At 43.1% G+C, this 19,721-nt stretch overlaps 1 protein-coding gene across 1 annotated transcript in view; it reads right to left on the bottom strand.

Moving 5' to 3' along the window:
* fbn2 (fibrillin 2) overlaps positions 1–19,721 on the bottom strand; it is a 487,109-nt gene that overhangs the window by 100,580 nt on the left and 366,808 nt on the right. Inside the window, exons 36-41 of the mRNA XM_085984430.1 lie at positions 17,634–17,756; positions 13,675–13,836; positions 9,324–9,392; positions 5,951–6,076; positions 5,639–5,764; positions 3,039–3,188 (exon numbers count right to left, since the gene is read on the bottom strand). Of these exons, the coding sequence (XP_085840556.1) occupies positions 3,039–3,188; positions 5,639–5,764; positions 5,951–6,076; positions 9,324–9,392; positions 13,675–13,836; positions 17,634–17,756 (756 nt within the window). The remainder of the gene's footprint in view (positions 1–3,038; positions 3,189–5,638; positions 5,765–5,950; positions 6,077–9,323; positions 9,393–13,674; positions 13,837–17,633; positions 17,757–19,721) is intronic.

The following is a 19,721-nucleotide window of genomic DNA, read 5'->3' on the forward strand; positions in this document are numbered from 1 at the left end:
GCTCCCCTAGTCCCTTTCTGATAGCATAACGCTCCCCTCAACCTGGCGTTGCTAGCGGCAGGCGGTAAGGCAGGGGGCGCCACTCAATATCCGGTCTGGGGCGCTAACAGGGCGTTGCGCACTCGGCTGACGTCACAATCTGCCGGCGCAGGAGATTGTGGCGGTAGTGTTTAGCGCCGCCGCAAAATGTCTAGTTAATTTCGTGAGCGGCGCAAACATCGCCGCGCCCGGTCGCTAGTTGCGTTGTGCCCCATTAGCGCCCTCTTAAGGCGCTAACGGGAGGCGCAAACAACTGAATTTTTCCCCCAGTAGTCTTAGAAGATTTGATGCTAAACATGTCCAGTCACTGCAGAGCAACAATCAACAAAGCCAATAGGATGTTGAAATATATAGCCAAAACAGTAGAATATATCAGAGGAGTTTGTGATCAAACTTTTTACTGTTCTGATCAGACTGCACCATGAATATTCATCCAGTTCTGGTTGCCATGAAACAAGAGAGATGTTCGAGCTCTAGAGATAGTCCAGAGACGAACTGTGAGGCTGAACCCTAGTGTTAGGGATCTGAGTTATTCTGAAAAACTGCAGAGGCTTGAGCTTTTAAAGTGAGAAAATAGAAAACTAGGAATAGAAAATGTTAACCTGGCAAAGTACTTTAAATGAAACTGCAGGACTAAGACAGGGGATACAGGTTCAACTTAGTAAAGGTCATTTTAAGACTAAAATCAGGAAATCTATCATAGAGTGACAACATGTGCAGTAGACAGAAACTGTGGAACAACTGGATGCCACAATGGGTGACATTAGGATCTCCCTGAATGGATAAATTATGAATGGCCAAATAGCCTTCCTCATCCATAATCATCTTGTGACGTTGGTGCTTTTTGGTGCCCCAATTCTGCATGGTCAAATTATGATGCTGGAATGTATGAGGCCCATGGCTTAGACACAGAGCTCTTATTCCTGGTCAGACAAGGAGGCTATCTTTTACGCTGTATGGAGGATTGAGTTGCTTGGCTTCCAAAGAATCAACTACAATGGAGGGGAAATACAAGTACCTGGTCAATCAAATGTAACTTGTCATGCCAATAAAACGATTTGAATTGAATTGAATTGAATTAATGAGCATTGTATATTGGGTAGCTTCAGTTCCAAGTTATACTCTAATCAAAAACAAAGGACATATAGAACTGGTAATCCTGCCAAAATCCACTACTGTTTACAATAAAGAGCTACTTTGTGGAAATACTGATTTCATTCTGATTAATTCACCTTAGTTTGATTAACACATCAAAAGTGAACATTTTGTCTTAATTTCCTACTAGGTGTAATGCTTCTCAGAATTCTTTAAATGTGGTTATGTACTGGATTTCTATTTTGATGTCAATGCTAATGTGAAAACCTAGCTGGCAGTCATTAATGTTCATAGAAACCTGAGGGAACAAAATAAGTAAGTGAGAGATCAGACACTGAAACTTTTAATGACACCATTCATCTCAACTTACACTCTCCTTGATACCCTCAGGACTGCTTCAAGGACCAGCCCCGGAGCCAACCTTACTTGCTTTTTATTTGAACATAACAACTTCTCGTTTCTCACTGTGGAAGATGATAACCAAAGACTTTACTGGCTACAAAATACTTCTGCTTTGACCTACCAGCAATTTTCTTATTTTGTATCAGCTCAAATTGAGAATGACAACTATGAACTCTTTCTTTCTGCAATGCTACCACGCCACTGGTTGTAGCCTTCAATACTTGTTGCTATTCTGAGGTAGGGCAAGAACAAAGATAGGGTACAAACATTTCTTCGACCATCTGTCTATGTAAGCAATGAATTGCAATAGCTAGCAAGACATTGGCCCAGAAATTTGGGTCCCCACGGGTGAGTACGCACAGGGTACTCACCCGTAAACCCAATGGAAGTGCCGGTTTCGTGCATGCACTGCGCATGCGCGGGAAACCGGCACTTCCTTTCTCCTGAAAGAAGGGGTTCAGAGGTGGAACGCGTGTGCAGGAGGGGCAGCACGTGCACATCAAACTTATGTTTTTTTTGCAGGTTTTCCCGGGAGGGTAAGTCTCCAGGAGTTACACTTTTAAAAAGCAGGCGCAAGGCCTGCTTTTTACAAGGTAAGTGGTGAATTAATTAAAATTAAAACATTTTTTCCACAGGTTTATTATTTTTAAATACTTTAAAGAAAGGTAAGTTTATTTTTAGCCCCGTTAGAAAATGTAATTAATTTTTTCAAAAATTTAAATTACTGTTAAAAATAGTTATTTCATGTAATTTATAGTTTATTTTAAAAATATGATTAAAAAAAAAATTATTTGAAGATTTAGTGATATTTTGGGGCTTATAGTATTTATAGGTTTGACCTTCCTGTCAAACTTATGAATGAAGCATTCCCTGCTATCATTGGCTCTCCATGGCCCACGTGATCCCAGGGGACGCATCGAACTAACTGCGCCCCTGGGATACGCAAGCACTGCGCGCCGGTAGTTGGAGGGGGCCTAGGATCGGAATCCCACGCGGGCCCACAGCTCAACGGCCGACGTGCTAGGTAAGTGCAGGTCGGGGGCTTGCACCCGTGGGAAACCCCCGACCCAAATTTTTGGGTCATTACTTTTAGCTCTGGGGAGCACCCAGATAGCTCACTCCATCCAGAGCTAGTGGGCAAAAATAGGTAGCACAATGAGTAAAAGTAGCCATGTAACTATTTCCATATTTCAACATCTGATGTATTTCTACAGGAAGAAACTCACAATCATCAGTAGGATGCAGCCAGCATGCTCAGTGGTGAACCCACTACTACCCAGTGCAAGAGAAAATAAAATCTAGCCTTGCACCTTTTCCTTCTCTCAATTTTCTAAGTGCTGTGAATGTTCTATAAGCTTTTTTTAAACTATGTTTTACCTAAAAGTCATCATTTAATGTGCTTGAATGGAAACAAATCCACATTTTTTTAACCAAATGTTCTGCTTTTATTGAGTGACTAGAGAAATGTGGAAACCAGGTGGCGAGTGTGGTTGTTGACTCACATGTAGCAGGCGTTGGGCAGGGTTCACAAGGTTTGTTCCAACCTTTGCCAACATTGTAAGAACAGCAGCACATTTTTTTGGTTAGGTTGAAGGAGAGCTCATTCTCACAGGTCTCGTTGTAGTGTCGATAGCACAAGCTCTTTCGCATGTCTGGAAAAATAAAATATAGTATGAGAACCCAAAGCCTGGTGTCACGTTTAAATGTTGGAATATTTCTGATCTTATATTTATTGGCTGTCTGTTGATGGCAGAACATTTAGGTTGGGCTTTTATCAACACTTACTGCCTGATTTGTTCTTTCTAGCCAGACAGTCAATCATGTGCTGCCAACATTCTATTAGATGTTAATGTATCTGGGAATTCCAAGAAAAGCACAAGGGTCTCCAAGAGCCCTAATTATAGGGCAAGTGATACAGGCCTAGAAATTCGGTGGGCTGCGCCACCAGTTAGCGCCTAAAGAGGGCACTCAGTGGCTTTAGCGCCACTGGCCACGCCTCCCGCAATATTTAGCGGGGCGCTAATAGCAGCGTTAGCCTGTTGCGCTGCGCCGCCACCGATGACATCATCGGTGTGCGCAGCGCCCCGCTACCGCCCCGATCGCGATATTTGGCAGCGCCCGCCTCTGTAGCGCCGTTCGCAAATCGCGCCCAGTTCACGGGGCCTACCTGTGGCGGCAGTGGCGCAAATTAAGGTGGAGGTGTGGGGCGGCCATTTTTCCCAGTGGCCGCCTGCCAGCACCTCCGTCCCCGGCCTCCTGATCCCCCCCCCCCCCCGGGCAGTGCCGTCTGTGTCCCGAGAGCCCGGCACTTCTCCTCGGTGCCGGGCTCTTTTGCCGGCACTTGCGATCGGCCATCGCGCTGGTGCAGGCCCCTCCCCCTTAAGAAGCGGAGGAAGGCCTGCAGTACCGCAGTGCACCATGCCGCAGCGTGTGGCGCTGCGGCACTTTGCGCTGCGATTTTCAGTTTCAGCGCCCTAAGAGGGACGCGGGGCGCCTCGAGCAGCGCCCCGAGTCCCTCTTGGGGCGTTCAAGATGAATTTCTGGTGGTTGCAGCTGCTCCGATCGCAGCGGTAATTCCGCCGCCCAGGCGAGCTGGGCGCACCGTTTGCAGCTCCACCGAATTTCTCCCCCACAGTCTCCCACCACTATTTGCCCAATATAGGTGGCTGCCTGTGATGAATGTGGATGGTATAAGTAATTCATTTCAACAGTTGTGGAAACACACTGGGGCAGATTTTTATCTTTACTAGCTGGCTCCTCTTCATAGCATGAGAATAGAGATACATCACTTGCTCTTATTTGCAAGTGTAGTGGCTTTAATTTATACATTAACATAAGTAATATGCCTCAAAAATTTATTTTTCATGTAATTTGAAAATCAAACTCACGCCCTTAATGCACTCCCATATAAATCTAAAGAGAACTGTGTAGAAATACAATATTAACTAAAATATTGATTATGTACATCTGACTAATATTTGTTGACAAATTAGCTCTTATTTCCGATATCTTCCTGTTTGACCTTTGAATACTGTTGAACCTGAGAGTGGAATTCAGCTGCAATCAAGAAATTATACACGTTAATTCTAGGAAAGGTTCGGAGGTGCCATTTCCTGAAGAACTGTATGTCCTGACTTTGCTTCCTGAGATGACATTGATCCAGTTTCAGATAATTGCCAACAGAATCACTGCAATCAGGACATTACTTCACATGGGTTTGGAGGAAAAATTGGGTGGCGCCCATTTTGGGGCGCTAATGTAGCCAGGGCGCCAATTTCAGCGCCCCGAAAAAGTTAGTGCCCCTCCACTGTAAATTCAGTAGTAGCGCCCCAAGCAAGAGGTGGGGTGCTACTGGAAAGCGCTTCACCTCCTGCTTGGGGCGCTACTATTGAATTTCGTGGCGCTACGTGCATTAAAGGGGAGGGGCCTAGCGCTGCACGCACCGGGGCCCTGCTGGACCACCGGGGAGTTGGGTGCCGTGAAAACAGCCCGGCACTTAAGAGGAGTGCCAGGCTGTGTGATCGCGGCTGGCACCCCGCACACAAAAGTGAAAGGGGGCAGGTGCTGGCAGTCGACCAAAATAAAAATGGCTGCCAGACACCAGCCCTTTAAGTTCCGCCATCGCCGCTGCAAAAACGCCTCCTGATCCTGTCGGACATATCTCCGGCGATATGTCAGGGGGCGCAAGGGAAGTTTGCAGCCGGGGCGCAAGCAGGGCGCTGCGCATGGTGCTGCACACGGCGCTACCAGCGCCACTAACCTCCCGCTGAATTTCATAGGAGGCGTTAGCGGCACCGTGCCCGGGTGCTAGGGGATTTGTGCCCCATTAGCGCTCTCCCCCGGGGGCGCTAATGAGAGGCGCAAACCAACCCAATTTTTCCCCCTAAGAACCTTAAAATTCATGCAGGATCACTGGTTATCTCCTTGACAACTGCAATAATAAAGCCTCATTCCAATGCATTAAATGACGATGTACGTTTTGGCCCTCCACAGCCTTTTCCTGAGAAAACCGCAGAAGAAAAATTGCTTTTCAGATGCTGTTTTATTGGACTCGCATTGTAAATTCAATAATTTTGAGGGATTAATACCCAGCAGGACTCACCCATACAGTTGTTTCCACCATTGATCTGCATGTACTCTGGAGGGCAGACACAGGTGTAGTTACCCAAGGTGTTGTAGCACGTCCCAGGTCCACAGATACCAGGGTAGGTCACGCATTCATCAATATCTGTGAAAACACACACAGTGGAATATTTTTTATAAGAATATGATGCATAATTTAGATGCCTAACAATTGCTCCCCCCCTCTTTTAATCAACTGCATTGTTTTATAGTTTGCATTTTTTTTAAATGTGCTTTTAACTGAAATGTTCCAAGCATTGACCACTCCTTTCCAAATATGCATGTACCTCACCTTCACAGATCCGGGTGTCTTCGTTTAAATAGTAGCCAGCTGGGCATTCACACTGGAAACTGCCAAAAGTATTGACACAGTTCCCACCTTGACACAGGCCCGGCAGCTCCTGGCATTCATCAATATCTGAGAAGCAAAGTACAGCCAGCGAATCATTCACAAAGCACATCACAAAGGGTACGACCTCACTAAAACATTGTCACTGCTCCAATTCAGCTCTTTGAACTGTTTGAATCTGATAGCATACAATCTAGATACACAGAACGAAAATTAGATTCTGTGGGGTGAACTTCCATGTGTCCGATTCCATTGGGCAGGTGGCAGAGTGTTGTGAAATTTTTAGCGTTGATGGGATTTTCATTACCAGGCCTCATTTTAATCATCTTGGCAAGCTGCCAGAGCTGAACCGGGCACCTCGTTGATTGGGAAAGAAATCCAGTGGCTCCTCCGCAGAACAAAGCCAAAAGTGGAACCATGGGGGAGAGGGAGCACAGAGGGTGGGAAGATTTTTACGGGGCTAGGAAGGGCATTAATGCTCCTTCCGATCCCAGAAGAATCATTTTAAAAGCTTTTTATTACTGCTGGTCATTTTTTCCAGCATTACCACCTTGTTCCTGCTAGGAAACAGGAACACAGACTGTGTGTCTTTGTATCTGAACAGATTTTTTTTTTTATAGATCAAAACATGAAATATTAATATTAAAATTCAATACCGATGCTAAAAGACTTGTATCAAAATGTCAGTAACATGCATAACCATATCTTTCACTGTTTTAAGTAGTAATAACTGCTGAGCACATTTTTGCTCATTTTATTTTCTACGGATGAATTGTGTGAATGAGCATCATAACTACCCCGCTCTTTTTCTACCCAAATGCCAATCATTTAAGTGAAAAAATCAACAGGAGGAATCCCAACCCTATTGTTGAGACAGAATAGAAGGAGCTTTACTCTGCATCTAACCGTGCTATAACTAACCAGAGACCGTTCTACACCAACACTAGGTGCCCAAAGCAGAAAGTATATGATGCTTTAATACTGACATCCCTTACCTTGATGAGTCAAAATATTACACAAAAATGAAAGCAAAAAGGAACGGAGGTTGGATAGTACGTGATGATATACATCTCTGTGCTTAAAGTGCAATTTGGGCTGTAAATACAGAAATGTGTGCAATCTCGGCAAAGTATTAACATTGTAGGAGTCAATAGCTGCATGATTCAGTTAACAGGAGTAAATACAAGTGCAAACAGAATATTAAATTTATATTCACTATCTGCTATTTCTGTTATTGGAAAAGAACCTGATCCATTGACCTGTCTTCACTAACAGAAAAGACACTAAATCCCAGATCCTTAAGCCCTTTAAATAAATATACAATAACTTACATTTATATAGCGCATTTAACGTAGCAAAACATCCCAAGGCACTTAACGAGAGCGATATCAATAAAAACATTTTTGACATCGAGCCACAGAAGGAGGTATCAGGACAGATGACCAAAAGCTTGGTCAAAGAGGTAGGTTTTATGGAGCATCTTAAAGGAGGAGAGGGAGAGAGGCAGAGGGGTTTAGGGAGGGAATTCCAGAACTTAGGGCCAAGGCAGCTGAAAGCACGGCCGCCAATGGTGGAGCAATTAAAATTGGGAATGCGCAAGAGGCCAGAATTAGAGATGCGCAGAGATCTCGAAGGTTGTAGGGCTGGAGAAGGTTACAGAGATAGGGAGGGGCGAGGCCATGGAAGGATTTGAAAACAAGGATGAGGATTTTAAAGTTAGACAGTGTTTGACCGGGAGCCAGTGTAGGTCAGCAAGCACAGGGGTGATGGGTGAATGAGACTTGGAGTGAGTTAAGATACGGGGAGCAGAGTTTTGGATGAGTGTAAGTTTATGTAATGTAGAAGATGGGAGACCGGCCAGGAGAGTATTGGAATAGTCAAGTCTAGAGGTAACAAAGGCCTGGATGAGGGTTTCAGCAGCAGATGAGCTGAGGCAAGATTGGAGCTGGGCGATGTTACGGAGATGGAAGTAGGCAGTCTTGGTGATGGAGTGGACATGTAGTCAGAAGCTCATCTCGGGGTCAAACACAACACCAAGGTTGTGAACAGTGTGGCTCAGCTTCAGAAAGTTGCCATGGGGGACAGATGGAAACTGTGGCCAGGGAACGGAGTTTGTAGCAGAGACCAAAGACAATGGCTTCAGTCTTCCCACTATTTAGTCGGAGGAAATTTCTGCTCATCCAATATTGGATGTCGAACAAGCAGAGTGACAAATCGGAGACAGTGGAGGGGTCTAGAGAGGTAGTGGTGAGATAGAGTTGAGTGCCGTCAGCATACATGTGGAACCTAATATTGTGTTTTCGGATGATATCACCGAGGGGTAGCATGCAAATGAGAAATAGAAGGGGGCCAAGGATAGATCCTTGGGGAACTCCAGAGGTAACGCTGCAGGAGTGGGAAGAGAAGACATTGCAGTTAATGTGGCACCATTTTTCCCTCTATGATAGAAATCCTTCTAGAAAGCACTCTGTAAGGTAAGGCCCAAATTCTGAATTACTGTATGAGAAACTTCCCTTGTGTGCAGACAGCAGAACTTGGAATAATGGCAAAAATTTCACACTGCAACGGGCCAAAAACGGACAACCCTTCCAATGGATCCCTGTGGTAACCCTCACGGGAATGCACTGGTAGGGTCTCAAATTAGCTCGGGACCCAGTTGTGCTGGGTTCTGACCTTCCTTAGGAATTTGCTGAACGGCCTGTTTTGGGCAGAGCCTCCACCCACCTTAAAAAAGGCCATCGACACAGGAAGGGGAGGGGAAAGGGATGCGGCATTCCATATTGGGAAAGGGATGGGGCATTCCATATTGGGAAATCTCTCAGAAGTATTGATGTAGTATTTGTCGTGTATACACCTAGGGAGACCAGGCATACTGACCAGCCAAAAGGCAGAAACAGGCTCTACCTGAGGTCCAGGCAGAGATCATGGCCTTGATGCTTCGAAGAAAAAAAAACTTACTATTAAAAAAAAATATTTAAATGCCAACCCATTACAAAAGGGACCACTGGAGACACTTTAAAATTTTTTCTGGGGGGATCTGGTGTATGCTGCCCCCCTTCCCCCCAGAATCGGTGATCTCTCCCACAACTTGTGGCCTGTGGAACACAGTGAACAAACATAGACGTGTGTCGCACCTGCCATTCGTATGAAAATGAAGGGACCTCTTGCAAACTTTGGCAGGGTCAGTAGTGGAGGTCCTGGGCAGGCGCATTTCGGCACTTATGCCGGGATGCACACCCCATTTCCAGGAGATTTTCGAGGCCCAAGTACTTTGGGTCGAACATTTCTACAAAACTATAAATATCCACGTACTTACCCTCTAAGATGACAGTGATGGGGTTGGGCCTAAATCCTTCACCCCCTGGACAAAGTGTCTTGTATTCAGCTGTAAATATAAATAGCACAGGCATTCAAAGTTGTTATCTGGGTAAATGGATAAAGTGAACTCTGCATAATTTTCTGTACCAATGCCTCACCTTGAAGTTTACATATAGTCGGAGTAGAGTGTTCCAGAGCACAATAGATTGAAGTACTCTCTGCTTAATTTTCAGGAGTCAAGATTCAAAATGGTTGAAATTGCTCCACGATAGTGACAAATTCATTTTGTACAAAAATACCCAAGTGCTTTTTTAACAGAAGTGTTTAATAGGTTTACACCTTTATTAGATAGTAGACAAAGGAATTTCAAATGTGTGTGTTAATTGCTCATTACTAATGTTGCATGATGCGATTTCAACTCCAAAGCATCAGACTGAATCAGTTGTTCAATAATGATGCACTGCCCCCACGGTCTTTGATATATGATTAGAATGTGTACCCTTGGCTGCGTGGCTAATGTTAATATTATTTTACTCTGGAGTCTAACTTTGAATTAGCTCAGACGATTGGTAACCAACTTAAAGTTGCGTTCAGTCATGTAACTTTATTTCAAATTCATATATTTCTATCTGGGCCTCTGCAGACGAAGCCAAACACATCACCTACATTGTTAGTGCACAAAGGTGATTATGCACTAATCTACCCTATCTGCATCTCAATTTTAATAATTCTTCCAAAATAAAATGGAGACTAGTTCCTGAATATCCTTGTATCAGATGGTAGAAGGTGAACTAGATGGACCGTGGTCTTTTTGCGTCAACAATTCCTAATATTATATAATCCTGGAATCTTGGAACAGTCAGTGTGTGCAACATGCCAGAAATTCACACCTATCTGGACCCAGAACTAGAAGATAGTTCTATAATTGATCTGAGTAGATGATTTTATATATCTGCATGATTTTAGTTAATTACACTCTTTCACAGATCTTTGTTATGGATTTCTGTATGATCGCAGAAGAAAATACTACAGGAAACTTTGTGCTATCCGGCACCGACGGGACCGAGCTGTTGCCGTTCCCTCAAAACTGCCGGACACACCAGCGTTAATGTTGAAGCATACGGAGCTTTTCATCTCCGTATCTGACAACAAACACTGTTGCTTAGCAACAGCTTCTAAACAGTCGGCCTGTATCTTGGAAGCGTCTCTGTAGCTTAGCAACAGCTTCAGAGAAAGTTTCCAGAGCCTGACTGTTGAAAAAAAAGCCACGAGAAGAAAAAAACCTAACAAAACGGCTTCTGATTTTTGCCGGTGGCTCGAGCTTGCCGGACACTTAGCCTCCGGATAACACAAAGTTTCCTGTACTGACTCCCAGGCTATACTTCACAGATTAATATATAACAAAAAGGACCATAACTGCAACAAATACGTGGATATTAATTAGCCATATTATTTTTAGCAGAACGTGTTCCATTGCCACATACAGGAACATCTATTCTGTGGAAATGAATCCTGACACTTAGATTACTGCTTAATTTTTTACATGAGCCTTATTTAGCAGAGTTTAATTTTCATTCACTATCATCTAGTTGAAAGAATAATCCGGATTTTGCGTCACAACATTTGGGGACTGGCCAGTAAAGGACCAATTTTCTGAGTTTGAACTGCTGGAGGAAGCTTTGTCTGCCAGCCGCACATATCAGGAAATTGCGTGAGTACGATTCACATCATTAATTTTACTGGATGAATAATCGAGGGCAGCGAGCCTGCGATTTTGTGATGTGCACAGCCAGTGGGCAAGGCTCCTGTCGGCCACACAAACTCACAAAATTAACTCCTGGAAAACTGGGCAACAGACTGATGGTTTGGTGCATTAGTAATTTCATGTAAATGGGTCTTCTAATAAAATTCTGCAGCAAATATTAAATTACAGGTACTTTTAGTTAGTCTCAGTAATTGGTCTCCCTTTGAAATATTAGCAAAAGTTTTACAAAATAATATATTAAGAAGATTCGATGATGCAAGCCATCGACTGACATTTATATAAGGGGCTATTAGCACAAATGCGAGTTAAAGGATAATTTTAATAGTGTATAAAATATCGTAATAATGGAAGAAATAGGAGCAGAAGCAGGCCATGTGGCTCCTTGAGCCTGCTCCGCCATTCAATAAGACCATGGCTGAACTTTTATATCATCTCCACTTTCTCGCCCTAGCCCCATATCCCTTAATATCCAAAATCTATCAATCTCAGTCTTCAATATACTCATCGACTGATCATCCACAGGCCTCTGGGGTAGAGAATTCCAAAGATTTACAACTGTTTGAGTGAAGAAATTTCTCTTCATCTCAGTCCTAAATGGCCAACCACTTATCCTGAGATAACAACAGAAAATGCTGGAAAAACTCAGCAAGTCAGGCAACATCCGTGGAGAGAAATTTGAGTTGACGTTTCGGGTTTGACCCTTCTTCAAAACTGGAGAGAAAAGGAACTAGATCGAAGGCAGGGCTGCGATCGGACAAAAGAATAAAAGAACCAAAAGAAGTAAAAGAGATTAGAAGCTAGACGAGATGGTAATAGGCTGTGATTAGGTGTAAAGTGTACTGGCAGGGTAAAAGATAGCTGCCAGGTGTGAGAGAGAAACAAAAGGAAAGGGGGGGGGGAAGGAAAGGAGTGGAAAAATATAAGTGAAAATGAAATAGGGGCCGAGGTTATGATCTGAAATTGTTGAACTCAATATTGAGACCGGAAGGCTGCAGAGTGCCTAATCGGAAGATGAGGTGCTGTTCCTCGAGTTTACGTTGAGCTTCCGTGGAACAGTACAAGAGGCCAAGGACGGTGAGGTCCGAGTGGGAATGGAGCGGTGAATTGAAATGACAGGCGACCGGAAGCTCGGGGTCACCCTTACGGACTGAACGGAGGTGTTCCGCAAAGCGGTCACCCAATCTGCGTTTGGTCTCCCCAATGTAGAGGAGACCGCATCGTGTTGTTATTTCGGATTTCCAACATCTGCAGTATTTTGCTATCGCACTTATCCTGAGACTATGACCCCTAGTTCTAGACTCTCCAGCCAGGCGAAACAGCCTCTCAGCATCTACCCTGACAAGCCCTCTAAGAATTTTATATGTTTCAATGAGATCACCTCTCATTCTTCTAAACTCCAGAGAATATAGCTGAGGCCCAAACACTGATCCTAGCGGCATTCCACTAGTTACACCCTGCCATCCCGAAAATTACCCGTTATTCCTACTCTATTTTCAGTTCGTTAACCAATTCTCAATCCGTGCAAGTATATTACCCCCAATCCCGTGAGCCCTAATCTGTGTAACAACCTCTTGTGTGGCACTTTTATCAAATACCTTCTGAAAATCCAAATATACTACATCATTAGTTTTCCCTTATTTACCTGCTAGTTACACCTTCAAAAAACTTTAAGATTTGTCAAACACGATTTCTCTTTCATAAAACAATGTTGACTCTGCCTAATCATATTGTGATTTTCCAAGTGCCCTGCTACTATGTCCTTAATAAGATATTCTAGCATTTTCCTTACTACAGGAAACTCTTTGGTATCCAGCACCGACGGGACCGGCGTGGTGCCGGTTTATCAAAAAGTCCAGATTACAGAGAGGTATAGTTAAAAGGTACGAGAGCTCCGTACACAGCAACAAATCCAGGCTTCCCTGTTGCTTAGCAACATGTGCAGGAACTCCGGCCACAGACCAAGCATCCCTGTTGCTTAGCAACAAGTGTAGGAGCCCCAGTTACACAGCCACAGATCAAGGAACTGCCACTAATATGAAGTAAAACTTACCTGAACCTACTCCTGAATTTTGCCGGTTAACAGAGATTTCCGGTTATTTAGGTGCCGGTAAATCGAGAGTTTCCTGTACTGATGTCAGGCAAACTGGCCTATAGTTCCCTGTTTTCTCCCTCCTTTCTTGAACAGTGGGGTTACATTTGCTACCTTCCAATCCACGGACCCATTCTAGAGAATTCTGGAAGATCAAAACCAATGCATCTACTATCTCTGCTGCCACCTCTTTTAAAAACCTAGGATATAGGGCATCAGGTCCAGAGGATTTGTTGGCTTTTAGTCCCATTAATTTCTCCAGTACTTTTTCTTTACTAATATTAATCAATTTAAGTTCCTCACTTTCATTTGCTCCCCCCAATTTCCGGTATGTTATTTGCGTCTTCTACTGTGAAGACAGATACAAAATATTTGTTTACCGTCTCTGCCATTTCCTTATTCCCAATTATAATTTCTCCTGTCTCTGCCTCTAAGGGACCCATGTTTACTATCTATCTGTTGATCTACAAATGCATTTTGAAAGAGTGTACATACTTGTATTGACATCAGGGCAGATTTCACAAGGGTTACCCCAGGCACTTCCCAGAGAGCAACAGCAAGAGGCACGAGTGACACCAACACCAATGTCGACACTGCAGGACAGGCCTCCATCACCTCGTTGGCCATATTCCAAGAAACAGTTCCCAACACGAGTATCTACGGCAAACAAATACAAGAAGAACATTGAGAAAATTTTTATATCATGTAAAATAGCCTACATATTTATGGATTGGAGAATCAGTCATAGAGGTCAGCACACCTGATTCATTGTGTTCACGATCTTCCGGTCATTAAAATTAATCACTCTAAAAATGGGAGCACTGTGAAACTTCTGCATCAATTCTCTGATCTATATTCCCATGGAACGAAACCTAATGTTCAGAGCCTTGCCGTGCTAACTTTACCCTATATCTCGAAGTATAAAGGTTACTTTAGAAAATGTAACATTCATTAGTTAAAACATTGTTAACAGTATGAGATAAAACTCAGTGATGCGACTCAGGCTCCTACCTTCTAGTGGAGAGCACAATGCATGAACACTGACACAATTAAATTGTCTGCTTGGAATACTGCACTTTCTTAATGTGAGTTTTTCAATTTAAATGTAATAGTTCTCTTGTGCTGACTGGAAAATATTGAAGCAATGTTTCAGAAAAAAAAACTGTGCATCATTCTGCAGCAATCACTATTACTGTACTTGTTCGCACAGCATTAATAGCAATTGTTTGCACATGAGAATGATTATGCCACTGCTGTTGGTAACACTGCTTTTAGTTGGAAAATGCAGACCAGTGTGTTTGGAATTTTACGTTGTGGTATCTATTTGTAAGGACTGTCCTGCAATTCTAAATGTTACAAACAATTTATCTGAGCAGTTATTAATAACTGTCACCTTTGGTTGCATCATTTACTGCTGGTCGGTCTCCTCCTATACCTCATCTGGTAAAAGTAGTGTGTTCTGAGCCACACCAACTAGGAAAATGTGGTTTTAATTCGCTAGTCTGTGCTGAGTTATCTGGTCTCAGCTATGGTAGCAGTAAGAGCGATTACAATTGATCCCAGTGCTCCAGAGCCAGGGAAGAGAAAAACTGACCATAGAAACATAGAAAAATAGGAGCAGGAGTAGGCCATTCGGTCCTTCGAGCCTGCTCCGCCATTCAATATGATCATGGCTGATTCTCTATCTCAATAGCATATTCCCGCTCTCTCCCCATATCTCTTGATGCCTTGTGTCTAGAAATTTATCTATCTATCTCCTTCTTAAATATATTCAGTGACTTGGCCTCCACAGCCTTCTGTGGTAGAGAATTCCACAGGTTCACCACCCTCTGAGTAAAGAAATTTCTCCTCATCTCAGTCCTAAATGTCCTACCCCGTATCCTGAGACTGTGACCCCTCGTTCTAGACCCCCCAGCCAGGGGAAACATCCTCCCTGTATCCAGTCTGTCTAGCCCTGTCAGAATTTTATACATTTCAATGAGATCCCCTCTCATTCTTCTAAATTCTAGTGACTACAGGCCCAGCCAACCCAATCTCTCCTCATACGACAGTCCTGCCATTCCAGGAATCAGTCTGGTGAACCTTCGCTGCACTCCCTCTATGGCAAGTATATCCTTTCTTAGGTACTCCAGGTGTGGTCTCACCAAGGCCTTGTATAACTGTAGTAAGACATCCTTGCTCCTGTACTCAAATCCTCTTGCAATGAAAGCCAACATACCATTTGCCTTCCTAACTGCTTGCTGCACCTGCATGTTTGCTTTCAGTGACTGGTGTACAAGGACACCGAGGTCCCTCTGTACATCAACATTTCCCAATCTATCACCATTTAAATAATACTCTGCCTTTCTGTTTTTCCTACCGAAGTGGATAACTTCACATTTATCCACGTTATACTGCATCTGCTATGTATTTGCCCACTCACTGAACTTGTCTAAATCGCCTTGACGTCTCTTTGCATCCTCCTCACAACTCGCAATCCCACCTAGTTTCGTGTCGTCAGCAAACTTGGAAATATTACATTTGGTTCCCTCATCCAAATCATTGATATATATTGTGAATAGCTGGGGCCCAAGCACTGATCCCTGCGATACCCCACTAGTCACCGTCTGCCACCCCGAAAAAGACCCATTTATTCCTACTCTCTGTTTCCTGTCTGTTAACCAATTTTCAATCCATGCCAGTATATTACCCCCAATCCCATGTGCTTTAATTTTGTACACTAATCTCTTATGTAGGACTTTATCAAAGGCCTTCTGAAAATCCAAATACACCACATCCACTGGTTCTCCCTTATCTATTCTACCAGTTACATCCTCAAAAAACTTCAGTAGGTTTGTCAAACATGATTTTCTTTCATAAATCCATACTGACTTTGTCTAATCCCGTTGATATTTTCTAAGTGTCCTGTTATCACATCCTTTATAATACTCTAGCATTTTTCCTACTACTGATATTAGGCTAACCGGTCTGTAGTTCCCTGTTTTCGCTCTCCCTCCTTTTTTAAATAGTGGGGTTATATTTGCCACCCTCCAATCTGCAGGAACTGTTCCATAATCTATAGAATTTTGGAAGATGACAACCAATGCATCCACTATTTCCAAGGCTACCTCTTTTATTACTCTGGGATGCAGATTATCAGGCCCTCGGGATTTATCAGCTTTTAGTCCCATTAATTTCTCCAGCACAATTTTTTTTACTGATACTAATTTCCTATAATTCCTCCTTTTCACTAGACCCTTGGTTCCCTAGCATTTCTGGGAAGTTATTTGTGTCCTCTTCCGTGAAGACAGAACCAAGGTATTTGTTTAATTGCTCACCCATTTCCTTGTTCCCCATTATAAATTCTCCCGTTTCTGACTGTAAGGGACCTACATTTGTCTTCACTATTCTTTTTTCTTTTTACATACTTGTAGCTTTTACAATTCGCTTTTATGTTCCTTGAAAGTTTACTCTCATACTCTATTTTTCCCCTCTTAATCAATCTCTTGATCCTTTTTTGCTGAACTCTAAACTGCTCAATCCTCAGGCTTGCTACCAGAGTTTCTGATCACTAATCTGTTGAAAAGCACACCTGTGCGCACATCAGTGAGGACAGGATCAGACTCGGCCATAATGCTCCTGCAGTCTAGTTGCCTAGGATTATTGTTGAGGTCACACATTAAGAATAGCCACTTGGGCATGGCACTACAGGGTGATTGGTGCAAATGGAACTGTAATGTAGCAAAAGTTAGTGTCTTCCAAAGAGGGGAAACAATTGAAGGAAGAAAAAAAATAGGTAAATAGGATAGGCAACCCTAAGAGCAGCAGTTTTGTGCAGAACTCACTAATATAGATATCATGACTGGGAAATTCCTTGAAGCTGTTCCCACTCTGCCGACGTTACTTCGCTGAAAGTGCGGCGGAAACCTCAATTATGTGATTAAATGGGGTTTCCGCTGCACTTCCAGTGAAGTAAAGCTAGCAGAGCAGGAACAATTCTAAGGAATTTCCCGGCCCATGAAGTTTTGTTCCAGTGAAATCAGAGGATTATGGGTGGACCTCATCATTCATAATGTCATCCAATGTGAGCTTTGGCCAAAAGGTCTGCTTCAAGGCTGCCTTTAACCAACAGTTCTACAGATATAATAGGATAGCTATAGGTAACTGAGACACTGCCATAAATGTAACTTGCTTTGTTATATTTAGGATTTGGAAAAAATAGAACAGATTTATCTTTTAACAATTATTTTTTTTTAGAATTTCTTGCTCTTTATTTAGGAACAGTTGAATGTTGCAGTGCAGTCCTGAATGGCTCTCACAGAAGGATATTTGTGCCATTATTACTAGAATTCTTTCAGGAAATTATTTACAGTGCATTTCAGGGAATTTCCATATACAGAAATATAAATACATTATATGTTGACAATAGTCAGTCCTCAAGCTTTCTTACATGGCTGCACAAAATAATGACTCACCAACACAGCCAATTCCTGTTGGATTAAGCTCAAAATCAGCAGGACAGTTGCACAGGTAATCACCGGGTGTATTGACGCATAAACCATTGATGCAGTTGACTGGATCGGCACACTCATTGACATCTGCAAGTTAAAAAACCGAATGTTTTACCTCAGCTGCTTGTACACATTGCAAGACAAGACGTTTCCTGTTTCAGTTAAGTAATTACTTTAGGTAAGTGGGCAGTAATACAGTCAAATCCCCTGGAATCTTCATCAAAGGCTTAAAAATAAATACGACTATTTACCATCTATAACTATATTGCAAAGAACTGTTAAGAAGTTTAAACAAAGACTAATTCACATTTGAACTCAATTAGCTTCATTACAGCTTGACTTCAGTACTGCTGAGAGAAAGTTCTCAGGTCTACAGAGCTTACAATAAGGGGTGAAATTCGCCTTTCAGAAAAAAAACAGGAGAATGCCTGTTTACTTTGTGATTAACAATTTCCTACTGAATTTGATTTCTCAGAAACTATACATTCTGCACTTTCATTAGCAGGTTGTTAACTATAACAACAATCATTTGCCCTTTTTTTAGTTCAAAGAATTTTGTGTCCTTTTAAATTCAGACATTAAAACTCATTCGCCTAGCTGCAAGAATTGGACTGCAGGTCAGAAATGCTGCAGCAAGCATGGACAATACAACCAGCGCTGATCAAAGGATTCCTGTGACATCATGTTGAAGAAACCCTCAATCTTCCCTAATGACTCAACTGGTAAAGGCAGTTACAACTAAAAGAAATGTACTAGAAAGTACTAGGTTTGATTTTGGTCTATGCTGTTAGCTGCACACAACTGGGGTAGCAGTAAGAGATGCTCCAATAAGCTCAGTGTCTCTGGGTTACAAAGGGGAAAAGTAGCCAGAATTCCTAGTCAGAGCTCTTCAATGACCCTTGCTAGAAAGTGCTTTGTGCAGACGTCAGATGAGGACAGCATCAGGTTTGGCTTTTATGCTCTCTCCCATCCTCAGTCAAATAGCCTGCCAACACTTACTGTTTAGGATCACACGTGAAGATTAGACAATTTGCAGTAAGGTGCTCGCCCCTTGGCCATGACTTTTGTGGTGTATGATCACTACAGTGTGAGTTTCCCTCTAGACCTGAGCTGGAGTGATTACATAGGAACACAAGTAGGCCATACAGCCCCTGGAGCCTGTTCTGCCATTCAAGGAGATCCTCAACTCCATTTACCTGCCTTTGATCCATATTCCTTGATGCCCTTACCCAATAAAAATATGTCGATCTCAGTCTTGAAAATTTCAATTGATCCCTTTTTGGGGGAGAAAATTCTGTTTTTTTGCTAATCTTTGTGTGAAAAAGTACTTCCTGATTTTATTCCTAAATGGTCTGGCTCTAATTTTAAGATTGTGCCCCCTTGTTCTGGATTCCCCTACCAGAGGAAATAATTTATCTCTGTATCTACCCTATTGAATCTTTTTATCATTTTAAACACCTTGATTAGATCACCCTTCAATCTTCTATACTCATTGGAAATACAAGCCAAGTTTTATGCAACCTGTCCTCATAATTTAATCCTTTAAGCCCTGATCATCTGAAAAGGACTGATGTCTGCAGAACTGACAGATGCCATTGAGATAAACCTCAAGGAGGGTTCACAGAGCTTTCCAGGACATTTTCAAAGAAAAAAACTGTATTAGTTGCATTTGCTAGTTTTGTACCAGTATTTCCTAAAAACCAAGGCCTAGAAATTCAGTATCGCCACGTTTGGGGCGCTACAGCTGGGTGTTCACTAAATTTAGCGCCCGGTGCAACTTAGCGCCGCCTTCGCCGAAATTGAGTTGCATCGCCCCAAGAGGTTGCTGCTGTGCTAAAGCAGGCGATGCACGACTATCATAAGGCGCTAAGCCGGCGAGCCGAGGCGCTAACACTGAGGGCGGGCGCAGCGCAGGTGCAGCGAGTTGCCGATTGAAGGCAGACACGCTGGCGCCGGTCAGCTCTTAAAGGGGGAGGGTCGATTTGTTTGGCTGGCACGCCCTGCACACTGCAGCCCTGAAGCAAGGCCTGACCATTGCTGGTTCATCAGTTC

The sequence above is a fragment of the Somniosus microcephalus genome, chromosome 1 (assembly GCF_052327205.1).
Source record: "Somniosus microcephalus isolate GS21.2 chromosome 1, FLI_Smic_1.0, whole genome shotgun sequence".
In the NCBI taxonomy this organism is placed as follows: Eukaryota; Metazoa; Chordata; class Chondrichthyes; order Squaliformes; family Somniosidae; genus Somniosus; species Somniosus microcephalus.